The sequence below is a fragment of the Falco punctatus genome, assembly GCF_963210335.1.
Source record: "Falco punctatus genome assembly, chromosome: 5".
In the NCBI taxonomy this organism is placed as follows: Eukaryota; Metazoa; Chordata; class Aves; order Falconiformes; family Falconidae; genus Falco; species Falco punctatus.
In genome coordinates, this window is record NC_137584.1 from 58,361,788 (window position 1) to 58,377,628 (window position 15,841).

General features: G+C 45.6%; 1 protein-coding gene across 1 annotated transcript; it reads right to left on the minus strand.

Moving 5' to 3' along the window:
- Positions 1-4,055: 4,055 nt before the first annotated feature.
- Positions 4,056-15,604, minus strand: HEY2 (hes related family bHLH transcription factor with YRPW motif 2). The gene is made up of 5 exons (XM_080389960.1): positions 15,388-15,604; positions 14,118-14,196; positions 13,928-14,011; positions 11,214-11,295; positions 4,056-6,267 (listed from the first exon to the last, which is right to left on the minus strand). The coding sequence occupies exons 1-5, from the start codon at positions 15,468-15,470 to the stop codon at positions 5,588-5,590; spliced, it is 1,008 nt and encodes a 335-aa protein (XP_080246086.1). The 5' UTR covers positions 15,471-15,604; the 3' UTR covers positions 4,056-5,587.
- Positions 15,605-15,841: the final 237 nt, after the last annotated feature.

Below are 15,841 nucleotides of genomic sequence, written 5' to 3' on the forward strand. Positions count from 1 at the left end.
CAGTGTAACATAGATGAAGATGGGGACAGAGTTAGAAATTTCCCAGCTGTTAGGTGATTGCAATCACTGTTTTTTTCATCCTGAAGACTTTCCTTTGTAGAAGAGAAAAATGCTGAATATGGACTGTGTAGAAAGCAAAATTAAGTCAACACCTCAGAAGGACTTTCCTGTAGAATAAGTGATAGCACTGTTCAGATAAACATTGTCTAAACATTTAGCTTCGCTTGAATTCAGTATCGGTAGCTGTAGCTGTAAAAAAGGAGTCTGCCTCTCCAGACCATGAAAGTAATTCAACCAGTTACATTTCCTTTTATTTCCCCTATTCGTTTCCTTTTGCTCCTGATTTTTTAATTTCCCTGGTACAACACTAATTCATGTGTCCCGGCTTTGCACTGTCACCATGAATCCAGAACAATATCCCTTTAAAAAGAAACCATATTGACATCATCTTACAATCCCTGCCACTGCTATAGCCAGACCATTAAGAGAAATTCTGAAGTTAGTGCTGAATGAGTTGTTGAGTGGTCTTAGTTTTATAAGACTGATAGATAATAATAGCACATTATCACCAAATGATTTTGATACTATTATATTGTATCTTCAGGTGAGAAGGAGGATGATTCTTTGAAAAAATTAAATCACATGAAAATATTATTAAGATTCAAATTCTGTCTCTCCAGAGATGATGCAAGATACAGAAGGAGAAATTCAGTTGCCTGACATTATGCATTTAGTGCCGGTTAAGCAACCTCAGGTTTCCCAGGAATCTGCACAGGGTTGGCAGAGGTGACACAGGACACTAGGGAGACCTGCACGTTCCAGAGTGATATTGGAGCCCATCTTAGGATATGGCAAATATTTAGGCAACTGAATGCTGACTAAGTGACTGTACTCACACATTAATAGCACTTTACAACTTCCAGTAGCAGCAGTTACCAGAGGCAACAAACCCCATGCAAACACCAAACCAAATGAAACCACCTCTTTTCAGATAACTATGTGTCAAAATTTTGTTTCACTTGTAAATCAGGAAAGATTTGGTTTACCCTCAAGATGAGATCCCAGCATTTCTAGCACCTGCCTGGTGCTCCTCTGCTTATCACTCCTGGTCATGGTCAGATGTGCTGCTGCAGTCATCCCTTTTGAGACCTTTACACATTGGCTTCCAAAACACACGTCTTTGTTGTGTAAAAGGGTGAAGCAGAGGAACAGAACACGAGTAAAAGTTTCAGCATTGAATAAAATTACACTCAGGTTCAGACAATAGCCTCACACAAATGAGGCTTGCAAACAAAAGTCTACCTATTTCTTTATCTTTTCTTGAAGCTGGACAAAACTACCTGTGGCTTAAATCAGTCAGGTCTTCATTTGTGTGATCTCAGGCTATAGGTGCTTGTAGAAGTAGGTGACTGATGAGACTGGTGACTACAGAGCCGGTAACAGCCAACTTCATACTTCAGTAGTGTTTTCTGATTTAGTATCTTCTGAGGAAAAGATGCTTGTGACCATTTTTGTATTATGAAGAAGAAAGTTCTCGTTTCCACTAGCCCTAAGAATTTGCCAATATCCACATCCCAGGCTTTGGTAAATGCCTTTTACTTATCTCATCATATCCTGATTGAAGTACCGTCTTTCAGAATAGCTGCAAATAAACATTTTGAAGGCTCACACTGAGGAGGCAGCAGCATGAACCGGCACCTCCTGGCAATTGCTCAGGTAGATGTAGTCACAGCCAGGATATGATTATTCTGCTTTAAATATATGCATTCAGCCCTTGGCCACAGTAGCCGGTTTTTCTTCCTGGGCAATACCTAATGCCGGATTTCCTTCACTTGCGATCTGAGCAAAGGGAAGGCAGGCAGCACCACCTCTCAATTGCCTGTCTCCTCTCTGGAGTAATCTCTTGGTGCTGTGTGACACAGTTAGTCCCACAGCTACAGCAGCCTAAGTGCTTTTTATTTGCACTGCTGAGGGCTAGGGTTTCGAGCCTGCTAGTGTTGAGTGACAGAATTGGTTTTCAGTTTTTTCCTCTTAAGAAAAACATTCTAGGAAATTGCATAACCTCCTTTGATCCTCTTGATAACTGAAATTTAAGGTTGCAAATGCACCCATTGAAGTTAGTCAAAGCCAACTGCTTGCTCTTGAGCAAGCAGCCTGATTTGTGTTCTTGTGCTATGTGCTATGATCTAGTCCTAAATTGTATGAACTACAGACTTTCTTCTTTCTCCGGGTCCATTCATCATTGAATGCAGAATAAAGATAGAAAAGGGCTGAAGTAAGGTTGCGCATGCACAGCCATGAGTCCTACCTTTTGGATCATGGTTACGCCAAGGAAACAGCTTTCACTTGCTCTGTGTTAAAAATTGCATAGTCTCCTTCGGCTCTGACCTGCTAGCACAGCTACAACCAAAGCCATCAGAAGCTAATTACCCTCTGATGTCTTTCCAACAGCACCTGTGAGATATGCTTCTCCAATAATTTCTCACTTGGCAAATCTTCATCCGTTCTCAGAGAGGTACCATTCCCAACAGAGGCTAGGAATAAACAGGCATGAAAGGCTGAGCTCCTGCCTCATGTCCTGGTCCCTTTAGATGACTCAGACTAAAAATCAAAACAAGACAAAAGACAACAAAACAAGAAATAGAGGAGACATCAGCAACTCAGTGTCCATGAATCTGGCACCTCTCATGAGAGTAAAAACGGAATAAGCCCAAGCACACAGGCTGCACAAATCCATCCGTGGTGAGTTGTTTCAGAATGCTAAAATAAGTACACCTTCATCAGTCTCTTAGAAATATTTCTCAAAAATACTTTTTTTTTTTTTTTTTTTTTTTTTTTTTTTTACAATGAGGTAAAATGTTGCATTTAGGGCAACAAAGGGCAACAAGTGGTAATGCTTTGGGGCACATCGATCAGATTGAATCCCTTAGGTGGAACCAGGTCAGGGGCTGCCCATTTTTAGTTTTTAACAAGATAGGATGCATGGGAGACCTCCTACCAGGCTCTTAGAGGGCAGGCTAATAGTTAACAGCTTAAAGTCAAGTAGGGTTGCAACCTGCTCTTTTTCATGTAAATAAAGCCCGATTTTTCTTTACTTGCCAGCTCACTAATATCATCTTTATATTTCAAACTGCTCATATGAAAGATGAAGGGCACCAGAACTGAATGCTGCTAAACATGCTGGTACAGCAGTGCAGCATTTGTGTCCCAAATCAAAAAATGTCAAATTCCCCCTCACCAAGAAAAAACTTCAAAGAATATTAAGGATGGTTACAGTGCAGGGGTGGTGAGCCTTCTTCCCTCCCTCGTCCATTTTCTCCGTGGGACAGTTCAGGCAAATTACAATCCCACCTCACCGGCTGATGCAGGCAGGGATGGGTTACGTGCTTAGCATTTGGGAGGAAGGGATGATGGGGAGTGAGCCACTGAGCTGCAGCTGCATTCCAGGGACAGATGAAGGGTTGTAGGTTGTAGTGGGTTTTTGTGCCTCAGTCTTGTCAGCTGTTATTTGGGCATAATAATCTTCTAATGTCTTTCAGACATGTAAGACAGTGCTCATACTTATGGACAAAGATTTACATGCCTTCTACAGACAGGCTTTGCAGGTCTCAGATGAAGCAGTAACAAACCATTACCTCAGTAAGAACTGGTAGACTAGGATACCCAAATTGGAGGTAAAACTACACTCTCTCAGTCCAGATATTTAATGACATCATTGCATTCAAATTTTCCCCCTCTGAGCACAGCTCCTTAGTGAGGAACTGAAGGAAAGCTGAACCTAGAAACTCCAGTGATTTTTGATGCTCTCCAGTATGGGCAGATGGGTTTGTACTGTTAAGTGTACTGTCAGTGCAGAACCAGTTTACAAGTCTGAAAACCAATGCTGCTTTACTGACTGCTTTCTTCTGCCTGCTTCAGGGCACACTGTACAAGGCAGGCTTCCTGGCTGAGCAAGGGGAGCAGAAGAGGACAGAGCAGCTTGTTACCAGTGGCAAAAACTGACTTTGAGTTAACAAGTATTCCTCAAAAGCAAACAAAAACTGCAACAAATCATCCATAAAACGCAGTCAAAAAGGACTTCGTTTAATTAGTGATATGTAAAGACTTTTGCATAGAAAAAAGGTTAACAAAGTAATGCATAAAAGACCGACTAGGTACAGTATTTTTAAAACAAATATTTTAAAGTATATTTTGCATAATGTTTAACATTCTCAATGCTTATTGCTTTCTCCACACAGCAGAGAAATCAAGTGCATAATAATACATGCTGTGTTTTATTTTTATTTTTTTAATTTTTTTACATAAAATCTCTAGTTCTTGACTGAATGTATTAAAATACTTAGGTTATTTTAAGTCACTGTAATAAAAAATGAAAGCAAACCATTTTGTGCAGCACTAATTGTCTGGGTATTGACAAAATAATTTACTCACATCCCCTTTAATACATTCATTTTGGTTTGGAATCAAACCCACATTACAATGTTGGCGTGTTAATAGCCAATTTAAAAATCGTCCCTACCATAACTTCATTCATACCCAGAGTGATCGTTCTCCCAGAAGCTGATAGTGAAAAAAAGAGGGATCTTGCACAGAATCAGCTAAAAGTAAATGTCCAAATACAGCTAAATAAATTAATTTGAAATCTTACAACACTGAGTCTCTTGTATTGGCATGAATCAACTGTATCAGAGTGTGCACACTTTAAAAGGTGGTTACTTCTGGGTGCATGAAAAATTCACCGTTTGTGCAGATATGAGCTAGCACCATATTTAAGCCATAAGAAAGGGTGCCTCAAGGCTTGCAGGCAGTGCTGAAACGTTCATTAATCCCAGCACTGATAAGATAATTGCTTTTACCAATGCTATGCTAGATGTCACAATTTGGCAAGTCTGTACAAAGAAAGCAAACTAAGGAAGCGAGAACTAAGCCTGTCAGAGTGAACATTCTTCCTTGGCAATCTTTTGGCTAAAAAACCCTCTCCTCTTCAAGAGCAGCTCTTCCCTGGAAAGGTATCCTAGTTCTGAAGTTGAATGCAGGATTTCGCCTCTCTCCCATACCATTTCCATCCCTGTGCAATGTTATTTATTTTAGCAGAACACACATATATATATCTTTTTATTTATTTATTATTTTTTCAATGTCAGGCACTTATGAAATTCAAACTCTTTTTCTAGCCTGGGGAGACCTGGTAGGTGCAATCCCTCATCTCTCTGCCAAACGAGGATGCATAGCTGGAGAATTATTAGTTCTAATGTCTACGTATTTCTACGTATTTCCCAGGAAACCTCTACATGCCGATATGGTCACGCTGTTATGAAAGCCATTGCTGGTCCCTCAGGGTGCCTCCAGCAAAACAAACTGAGAAGAAGAAGAAGAAGAAGAAGAAGAAGAAGAAGAAATCACCCCATGTCCTCTCGGAGGCCTGAGACGAGGAGGGCTCCTCATGGGCTCGCCGGCACCTCTCAGGCCCTTCGTGTCCCAGAGGCTGGTGTGTGGGCACGGGGGCGTGTGGGCACGTGGGGGTGTGGGCACGTGCGCGTGTGCCGAGGGAGAGGAGGGAGCCGGGCCGGGAAGTGAGAGCGGGGACTTAAAAAGCTCCAACTTCAGTCCCCCAAGGTCGGTAGGGTTTAGTGCTGCCCCCGCTGCCAGCCTGCTGAGGGCTGGCGGTGGTTGACACGGCCAACGGAGGGGTGATGGCCGTCGCTGCAGCCACGGCGGCGGCGGCGGCGCTGGGGGGAAGCATGGGGAAGGCGCTGGTGAAGGAGAGGGGGAAGCTCTGGGCAGCGGCTGTAGCTGCTGCAGCTGCGGCGTGAACAGTAGCCGAGAGGGACAAGAGGGAGGTAGAAAGAGGAGGGACACAGGGAGCGACACTGCCAGCAGAGGGGACTCTGAGGGCGGCATCGGCGTGGGCGAAGGTGGCCGTGAGCAGGGCAGAGCCATGGGGCGGCACGTCTGAGGAGAGTCTGCACGGGGCGGCGTCAGAGGCATGGAGTCCGTTCGGCTGCAGCAAAGCGGCCGGGAGGTGGTGGAAGGCAGCTGCCCAGTGGTGAGGGTGCAAGGGGTGGTGGTGGTGGGCCATGGAGGAGGTCATGGCGGCGGCTTCCCTCTGAGAGGCACAGGTGCTCAGGTGAGACACGAGTCTAACACGCAGGGGGTCGGACGTGTCGAGACCTTCCACTGAAGTCAGGTACCTCGCGACTTCTGTCAAGCACTCGCGGAAGCCAATGCTCATGAAATCCATGGCCAGGGAATGAGCATCAAAGTAACCTGCAAAGGGAGGGCAAGAGATGTGCTGAGTGTCCAGCCAGCTTCCCAGCTAATGTTAGGTGTCACGGCTAACCCCATCCTCGCTCAGCCACTGGGTCTCCCATTTACAGGTTAAGGTTTGCGATGCTAACAGTCTGTTCTCTGATCTGTAAATTATTTGTGTGACCACCCCTGTAATGCAATAGGCTGCAGTTGTTTTTGCAGACAATACAGAAATGAAAAGAATTAAGTCCATAAGCACTCGTGATACTTGAAAAGATACATGATGCCTCTCCTGAAATTCCTCAGCAAGCTGCTGCAGTGCAGTACTGATCCTGCCCGTGTGTGTGTGAACGAGACATTTATCCACACAAAGAAACGGGCTGGAGATCAGAGAGCTTGCATGTACTACCCTGCCTTTTCTTCCCTACGCTGGCATTCATCGAAATGCTCTCAGACTATTTCTTGACATTGTGAGATACTTGTTGCAGCTGCTGCTGGGGTCCCATCTACTTCACAGAGCCATTACGACAATATGACATACGGTGTTACTTAACTACAAGCTAAAAACATCTCGTCATGATTCTGCACACACACAATAAAAAGCTTTACTGAGAAAACGTTTTATGCAATGCCATTGCTAATTTGGAGATGGAAGACTGACAGTCATATGGCCCATGAGGTATTTCAACAGACAGCAACTGGAGCTCCACAGGCTCAGGACAAAAAAGAATTTGAAAAAAAAAAAACAAACCAACAAACCACTCTTATTAAATGCACATGAAAAGATATTCCCTTTCTAAAAGAGTATAGCATCAAATCTAGTGTTTTAAGTTGTAGCTTTTCAACCACAAAAACCTATTCCAGTTTTTGGAATTTTCCTATCTTAGTTTAAAAGTAGTCTCCTTGGGAGGAATAATGTCCTTTCCACTCCCAAGGTGGCACAGTGTTTTTTTGTCTTGCTTTCAGTGAAAATTTTTAAGTAGGCGTGACTGTGATGTCTGTTAGTATATGAAGATCAAGTGCCCTTACTTACGGAGGAATGTGACAGCAATACCTGCATTAGGCCTTGTGCTCTCTGGCATGGAATCATCTCTGTCTTGCTGAAAAATGCTGGCACCTTAGATGACTTTTTTCACTTGTATCAACTTTCAAGCTAGAAAGGAGTGTTTCTGTCACTGCACGTCCATATTATAGAATTAAGCTGGGCACATTTATAGATGTCCCAAATCCCCCGCAAGCTATACACACCTTCTTCCCAAATTATGACTGTGCTTTTGCTGCAGACCACCTTGCTCATCTGAGGCTGTATAAAACCTGAGAGAAACATTGGCTTGGCCAGCAGGTCAGTGAGCGTGAGGGGTCGGGGACTCATGTCAGCAAGCACCGATTCCTCCCAGCTTTTTTCCTGCCAGGTGCACTGTGACCAAGCGATCTGTGGAAACGCCGCGCTTTGAGTGAATTCCTGAGAAACAAACGCCAGGCAGGCCAGCACTGGCAAGCTAGCGGGGTACCTGCTTGAGTGCCAACCAGCCTGGCGTGGGGACGGCCTCCACACTGGAGGTTCCAGGACCTCCAGTGGCTTCAGAGGGGCTGATGCACAGCCAAAACCCCCTCATGGCTTTGGCCACAAGTCAACCAGCCTGGGAGTCCTGAGAGCGTGTGCCTCAAGCCAGGGCTTCCTGGCCTCCCTCCCTCTAGACCGGAGGAGACATGGGGGATGTGGTTGTCACCAGCTTCCCCTGAGTCTGAGCTTCTGGCTCTGTGACGAGCCGTCCCAAAGCCCTGGTGATCCTGGCTCTTTCTCAGTCTCCTGTGGTGGCTGAGACATGAAAACAGAGGGGAGATGAGAGCTGGGACTCCCAGGCTCCATTATGTTTTGATTTTTATGGTTATCTTTTCCAGGTTTTCCCTTTGCTGGCTTCCCCTTCAGAGAATTAAAAATGCTGTTTCTTCCCAAACACAATAACATCTTCCACCACCACCCACACATGTACACGCCAGTGTTTTGTAGCAAATGGGAAGTCTTGGTTTTACTTCAGCTATCCTGGTAACCCACCTGCTCTGCACACAGGCTGTCATTTGAGCTATAGTAACTCATGTTGCTGACCCAAGTGTCAGTCACCCAAGCTGAATTTGCAGTGAAGCTGCAATAAAACCATACCAAGGTCCCAGCAAGCGACTCACTGTTGACAAATTACTCCTCCCCTGTGCTTGCTTGCATGGTCAGCAAAAAGCCCTGGCCTCAGGCCAAAGCAATAACTTGACATGAACAGGAGACCATTGCCTGCACCTGCATCAGGGCAGTGGAAATGCAGAGTCCACACAGGACTTCAGAGGCAGCAGCCTGCCTGGGCAGCTCTGAGAAGCAGCGAAAGGACAAGGAGCTACTTGGGGTTTTTTCTGCCGTGCCCACTTTGGGGTCAGCATGCTGAGCAGTGGCCAACTCCACCCCAGCTTGCCTAGCCCCTGGCATTCCCCATCATGGGGAATTTCTGCATGAGGAGGAAAAGGATGGAGCTCTCCCCAGACCTCAATGCAAGAGAGCAGAAAAGTAGCAGGACCCATTTCTCCCTGCTGCTATAATAGCTTTTGTTCATAGGAGAAATGATGGAACTAATTTTTTCACTGATCCAAAAAAAGTTTCTAGCTCAGAAGATGAGTTACGAAGTGGGAATAAGTACACTTACAAATAAAACATATATTTGCCTTGAAGACACTCAAGGAAATTATATTTAAAAGATGTTACCTTAGGTTGCAAAGTAAAACATTAAGCAAGTAAGAAATGCAGGCTTAAAATTTGCCTGGTACTAACTCACAAACTTGTTTTTCTTAAAGTTTCTTAAAACACACAGTGAGTTTACTCTTACCTCTGGGTCAGAAGACAAAGGTAAAGTTGTAGCATTTGTGAAGCAATAGGATATTCCCCACTATGGACCACGGCGTGGAAGGTGGATGTGGGTATAAGCTGGCATCGCCTCTCCCTGCACCCTGAGACTTTGTCCCTCCCCGCACCCTCCTCCGGCAGCCACAGGCACAGTGGTGTCGGCCAGGGCAAGGAGAGGTACGGCGGCGGTGGCAGACCAAGGAAAAGACTGCAGGACCTGGGACTGCGAACAAAATCCGCCTTGTCTGGCCACAGCCAGAGGCCAGGGCTCTGCCAACACCTCTCTCCATCCAGCAGCTCCCATCCCAGGCGCTTCATCCCCTGCCCCAGTAGCTGGGCCACCTGACCTGACCCAGTTTTAAAATAATCCTCCACATACTTTTTTTGGGCAGGGAGGCAGCGGGAGGAGGGTTCCTATTAAATTAGGCCTCTGACTGGGTTCACCTCCTGGCCCTCCCACTGTTGGGGTGGATGTCGGAGGGGTGAACGCTGCTGCAGCTTTTCAGGGGAACGGTGGGCAGCATGAAGCAGGGTCAGGTTTGGATAGCTGAGCTGCGCATCACGTGGGGAGGGTGAAGTGAAACAACCACCGCTTCCCTCAGCAGCTGAGCGTTGTTCGCCCCATGCACCAAGCGAGACAGAGCTTGTGGAAAGCCAGCATGAGCCCATGCAATTAGAGGTGGCACCGTCACGCACACGCGCAGAGGATCTGAATTCAGATTGCAAAAGCATGATCAATTCTGGCGTTCCATAACTTTCAATAGCATAGCTTTACCAACTAAATAGTGGGTTTTAAAGGGCATTTTAAAGATATAAAAATTAACTTCTTTTTTAAATTTTGCACATTTCCCGAGGAATCAAGAGGCATGCCTGAAGGGCGATAAAATTCCTTTCACCTCTTATAGAACAAGTTACCCATAAATTTTAAGCTTAAGTGGACTCTTAGCAAAAGCCTCTTAACACCTAAGGAAATACATATGTCTGCTCGGTGTTAATTTTCACAAATAACAGAATGCCAGCCTTCAACATGCTTTCCTATGACCATCTGTTGTTAAGCACGCACTGATTATAAGTTGAGTTCTGTAATCGCTGCAAGGTACAGAGAGGAGCGGTAATTCAATCATAGGCTAAAAATTATAATCAAAAAAGGAAGAGAGGCAGCAGCAGCAGATTCTTTTCTAGCCTTTACCTATATGGCATAGTGGGTCAAAGAAACACTGGCTGGTTTCCATTACAACAATTTGAACCATAACCATGGTCGATGGCACAGGACATGGGACCGTGCTTACAGAAGGCCAGCAGGTTTTTCACTCCAAGTAAGTTCCAAAATCATGACTACACAGAATGGCTGAAATCATTTGGCCTCCAGCCTTGGGACCGTCAGCTTGCACAAGTGAGGCAAGCTCAGTTCCCACAAGTCGGCTGATCTAGTGGGTCAGCCAGTGCAGCCCCTGCATCACACCAGCACCCACTAACAGAGAGCTCCCCAGAGCTCTGACACACCAGTACAGTATACACACGTGAGTGCAGAGAGCACTGCTAGCCCTCTGCTTATCTGTTTCACCAGATACCTGGAGCTGCACAGAGCAAGACTGGGTTTTGTTCTGGTGAATGAGATCGTCTAACCTGGCATTTAAAAGTCTTTCCAGAACAAAGAAAATACATAAACAATAATGAAAGTTCCTCTTCATCCACTTCCTTTGGTATAGATGCTGGATAATGGGGTTTAGCATCGGTTTTGTGCTACACAATTGTTGCCACAAACCTCCTGTTTATGTTTGGTGTTTGTGTATTTGTTTTGTCTCCCTGTGCAGATCTCAGTGCTCTTTGGAAACCCCAAACAAATCTCTGACTGGGCTGCCTGTGAATGAAGCCTTTACTCCCACAGTGTTATGAAAGCAAACACAAGCCCAGGGTCAAGTGCTTCTTTTGTCCCAGTAGTTCTTTCCCACGAGTTCAATCCTGCCATTAGCATTGATTTCCACTCCTTTAATCTGGAAACGCCTATCACAGCCCCTCAAAGCACTTTTTTTTGCTGAGATTTCCACAAATATTAGAAAAGAAACTGCCGGCTCCTTACCTTTACCTCCCGTCGCCTGCAGCATCTTCAGATGATCCACTGTCATTTGCAGTATTTCCGCTTTTTCTAATTTGGCGGATCCCTTCGAGATAAAGAGACTCATATAAATAAAGGCTTACAAGTACTTGAAACTTTAATTTGATATACTTTCCACTGAGCTCAGCCTTATGGTTTCAATTTCCCCTATCATTAGGACATTCTCGGCTTAATTCTTTTGTGAGCATCTGCCTCCCAGACTTTGTCTAAGGACTAATGCTGTCTCCTCTCTAGTGATGCAAGCAGCAGAGCAATTTCGCTTTATTAAGGCTCAGCGTAGCTCTGGCCTTGAAGACAGTGCAGAGATGACACCTTCACGAAATGAGAGACGTACGTAACTTTCTGGACTTTCTTTTTAACAACAAACACAAATGGAGATCTGGCAGGACAGGTCTGCACAGCTATCGATGACAACCTTGCTGCAACATTTTCCTTCTGCTCTTACCAGTAGGTGTCCCTGTGGACACACACCCAGAAGTATCCCTCTTTCTTAACCGGACATGTCGTCTAGCTGCTGAGTATTCTATTCTCATTCTCGACTGAGAAAACAACCACACAGTCCACAGTATTTTAAGTTAGCAAGAGGCCTAGTTTGCAGGGTCATGAAGCTAAAACTGTGAAAGAGTTTGGCTCCTCTGTCAATAAAAATATTTTCTGTTACCAAGGGTGGTTCACAGAGCTAGAATAGGTGCTGGAAAAGTATAAAATGTAACTCAAAGGGTAGTATTAATATACTAACCTATCGATATAACTATTTTGCATGGTAGCATTCCCTTCAATATCTCGAGCATGCCCAGATGACTGAGTTTACCATGCAAATGTTATTGCAGCGCAAAAGATCATCCTTTGGCATCAGTTAAAACCAGGGCTGCACAAACTTCAGCCCCTGGGCAATCACATTCTGCAAGCCAGATTTTTCTCTTAGTTATCACCTGGGCCACCTCACTGACATGGGCCATCCTGCACCCTCAGCTGGCTTCACCCAGGTTGCACATGTGCAAATTCGGTGAGACTTACACCCTCCTCTGCAGCCCCGCTTCGCCAGCACTAATCTCTGCGACGGACTCTGGAGAGCAGAGCTGTGATTTGGGGAGGGAGGAAGGGAGGCGGAAGCGAAACTAAACCTCCAACTTTGAAACTTCAGTGAGCTGAATGTCAAGGAGCAGGAAAAGGACTGATGACTTTGTCCCTGGCACACTGCAGAGAAATGGCGGGGCTTTCTGAACAAAATGCAGCGTGCGCTCATTTTTACACTAATACATTTGTTTCAAACCACTTACGGCTTTCAGCATTTTCCTCGTACAGAGGTTGGGGCACTTGTGAATTTTTGGTCAGAATTCCCCATTTTACATATGACTACATCCTGTAGTTTTCTCAGACTTCATCTTTTCCATAGACACAGTACAAGCCATCTCAGTGAGAGTGACTAATAGCTAAAAACTGCATGGCGCTGGGCAATTTCCAAAGGCTCTGTAGGACTTGTTTTATAATGTTTGTGGGTTTCAAGAAGTAAACAATCAAATGGGACAAACAACTGTTGTCTCTTGCCCCTGTTTATCTAGCTGAAAATACCTCTGTCACTCTCTTTTGCCAGAACGTATGTGAGGGCACAGTTACAACTGCTAGTTAATAAAAGCAGATTGCAAGTGATGCTCTCACTGGGATTACATTACTGAAAATTTCTTTTTAGCCAGATTTTGTTCAGACCAGAGATGTAACAAGCCTAATACAGTGTGGTGCTTGTCATGCAGTTACCCAGTGACATTCAGCATCTTGCAATCCTGTTTTAAAATTTTACTTTCTGTATTTTATTTTGCTATGATAAGGAAGTCAGGTTCTTAATTTTCAGTTGGTTCCTTCTTATTGAAATGTAGTATCGATTGCACATATCCATAGCTCTTCAGATACATCCAGCAAAACAGGAACAAAACCAAATATTGAATCAAAGCCCCAAAAATAAAAATCAAAAGATGGAAAAGGAAATAAATAATTTGATTTGAATGACGCCCTTTCTTAGAGGACAGGCTGCCTTCTAAGCTTTTGGTCTGTGATTTCACGACCATGGAGCTGAACCAAAGTTAGCTGGATCCTTCAGCCTTCTCACCGAAAGTCTTTGAACGTACACCAGCTCACATGACATGGGCCTATGCCCTCTCCTAATGCACTGGTTCTAGAGAGTCATTTTAAAATGTGAATAATCCAGGCTGTCCATTCCCTTTTCAGGAAACCGGATTGATCAGTTTGCAACTGAAATTATACATTAAAAACTAACATTTTCTTAAAGTAGAGGCAAAGGAGGTTATCTAAAGATGTAGACAGAAGGCTAATTGACATACAGGTTTGGGGGAGTTGTGGTGGGTTTGGTTTTTTTTTTGTAAATATGAAGTAAAACGCATTTTTAACAAAACCACTACTGGAATTCATCGAAAGAACAGAGGCAACATGAACACAGTTACCCTTAAGGGAAAAACAAGCCAAAGAATGGAAATGTTTTTCAGCCTTATAATGAATTATGTTTCTAATAGTTTTGCCACAACAAAGCATTTTGTTGAAATGCCTGCTTTGTGCCAGATCAGGACACATACAATATTATTTTAATGAGTTTTACAAGAGAACTGACATTGCCAGATGAGATACAGGATTAAAAAAAAAAAAAAAAAAAAAAAAAAAAGGCTTACTTGTTTTTCAAAAGCAGTTGGCACAAGCCGCCTCAGCTCTGATAAACTGTTATTTATACGATCACGGCGCCTTTTCTCTATTATCTATTCCCAAAAAAAAAAACACATTAAGTTTATAAAAAATGTTGAAGGGCAAAATCACAGCACACATGCAAATTATCACACGGGAAAAGAATTAAATGCAACATACCCCTCTTCTTTTCTTTCTGGCCATAATCTGAGATGTTGTTGTTGGGGAATTTGATCGAATAACAGAACTATTACTTTGCCTGTGAAATAATAAAAGTATGTCAGGTGTTGCACAACTTCATTCTGCTCTTTGAAGACACCTTAGGTCACCATATTAAGTACGCATAGTGCCTCTCATGCCGTTTTCAATGCTTAGATGTGCTTTGCACTGCACAGTATCTTTAAACCGACATTTCATTTCTGATTGCTGCAGCATATATTTTGAATTAATGGAACACTCTGTTGGAAATAAAGTTCCTTTCTGGAGACAGTTCACTGTCCAGTGCAGTGGATTTTGTTTCCCTTGCATATAAAGTCCTGTCTACCAAATACAAGCTGAAGAACTGAGTCCAAAACCATGTGAGCCATACCTATGCGAACAGCAGGGGTAAGTACACGCATCCGATGCCACAGCCTCTGCCTGGCCTGTAGGTTTTGACATTCCTGTCCGTTGCTACACGAGTCAATAGATGCTCAAGTACAAAGCCAGTTGCCCAACCCGGGTATGTTGCCTTGTCCTGCACGAGGACCGGAATTCAAAACTCACTTTTAAAACTACACTACCCGAGGGTACAAAAAGGCTTTTATCTCATCCAGAGCAAGCAAAAAAGAAACCATAAATCCAGTAGCTTTTAATACTCCTTTAGCCGCTGATGCAGATGAGATGGAGCTCTGGTTCGTGTGCCTCTAAATTGGCAAGAGCAGCTTTGAAGAGCAGCTCCGAGACCCGCAGAGCTCCCAGGCCAGCCCTCCTTGGCAAACACCACCGCTCACCCCCAGCTCGCACACCGGACTGGCAGGAGTTACCATTCAGCTACTGTGGATCCCTGCTTACTTCCCACAGCTCATTTCCCACTGGCGCCAGTTCCCTTCGGTCGTTCGGCCCGCTCAGGAGCTATTTCGGAAAGAGATCTGATTGAAACTGGCAAATTAAGCGGAGCTAATGAACTGCAGCCTGGTGGCTCACAAGCCGCTTGAGTGCTCCGCAGAATTTCGAGGTTCGGGCAGCGACACCGCGGGACAAATTCTTGGAGGGTTATCAACAAGCTGCTAGCTAACCTGGACGGGGGAGAAAACCGCAACCTTCGCATTCGGGGAGCTCCACCCCCCCACCCCACCCCCCCGACCAGACAGCCGGGTTTCCCCCGCGCTCTGCCCCATCCCGGGGCGCGTCCCGGCTCCCGCCGCCCGCGGGGACGGCAGCCCCGGTGGGCTGGAGGTGCCCCACTTACCCCGAGTAGTTGTTCTCACTCCCCACGTCTATAGTCTCGTCCATGTCGCTGTCTGAGGTAGTTTCCTCGCAAGGTCGCTTCATCGTGGGCGCAAGACGCCGCGCAGCTTATAGCCGAAGTGGGGGCAGAGATAAATAAATCCGGGGGGGTTCCGGCTCGGCTGCGCACCGCCAACAGAGCAAACCCTCTCTGAGGCGCTTTCCCACGCCGCGGCACAGCCTCAAGCCCGACGGCCCGCCCCCGGCAAGGCCCGCCCCGCCGGGGCTGGCGGCAGGGGGGGCCGCCCACCGCGGAGGCGCGGAGCGGCGCGGACGAGCAGGCGGCTGCTCCGCGGGGGGCCCGGCCGCCCTCGGTCCGCGGCAGGCGGGGCGACGAACGGGGCAGATGCCCCCGGCACGGGGTGGGGGGGTGGGGGGAGACGCGGGGCTCTGGGGCATCCTCGGGGCCCGTCCTT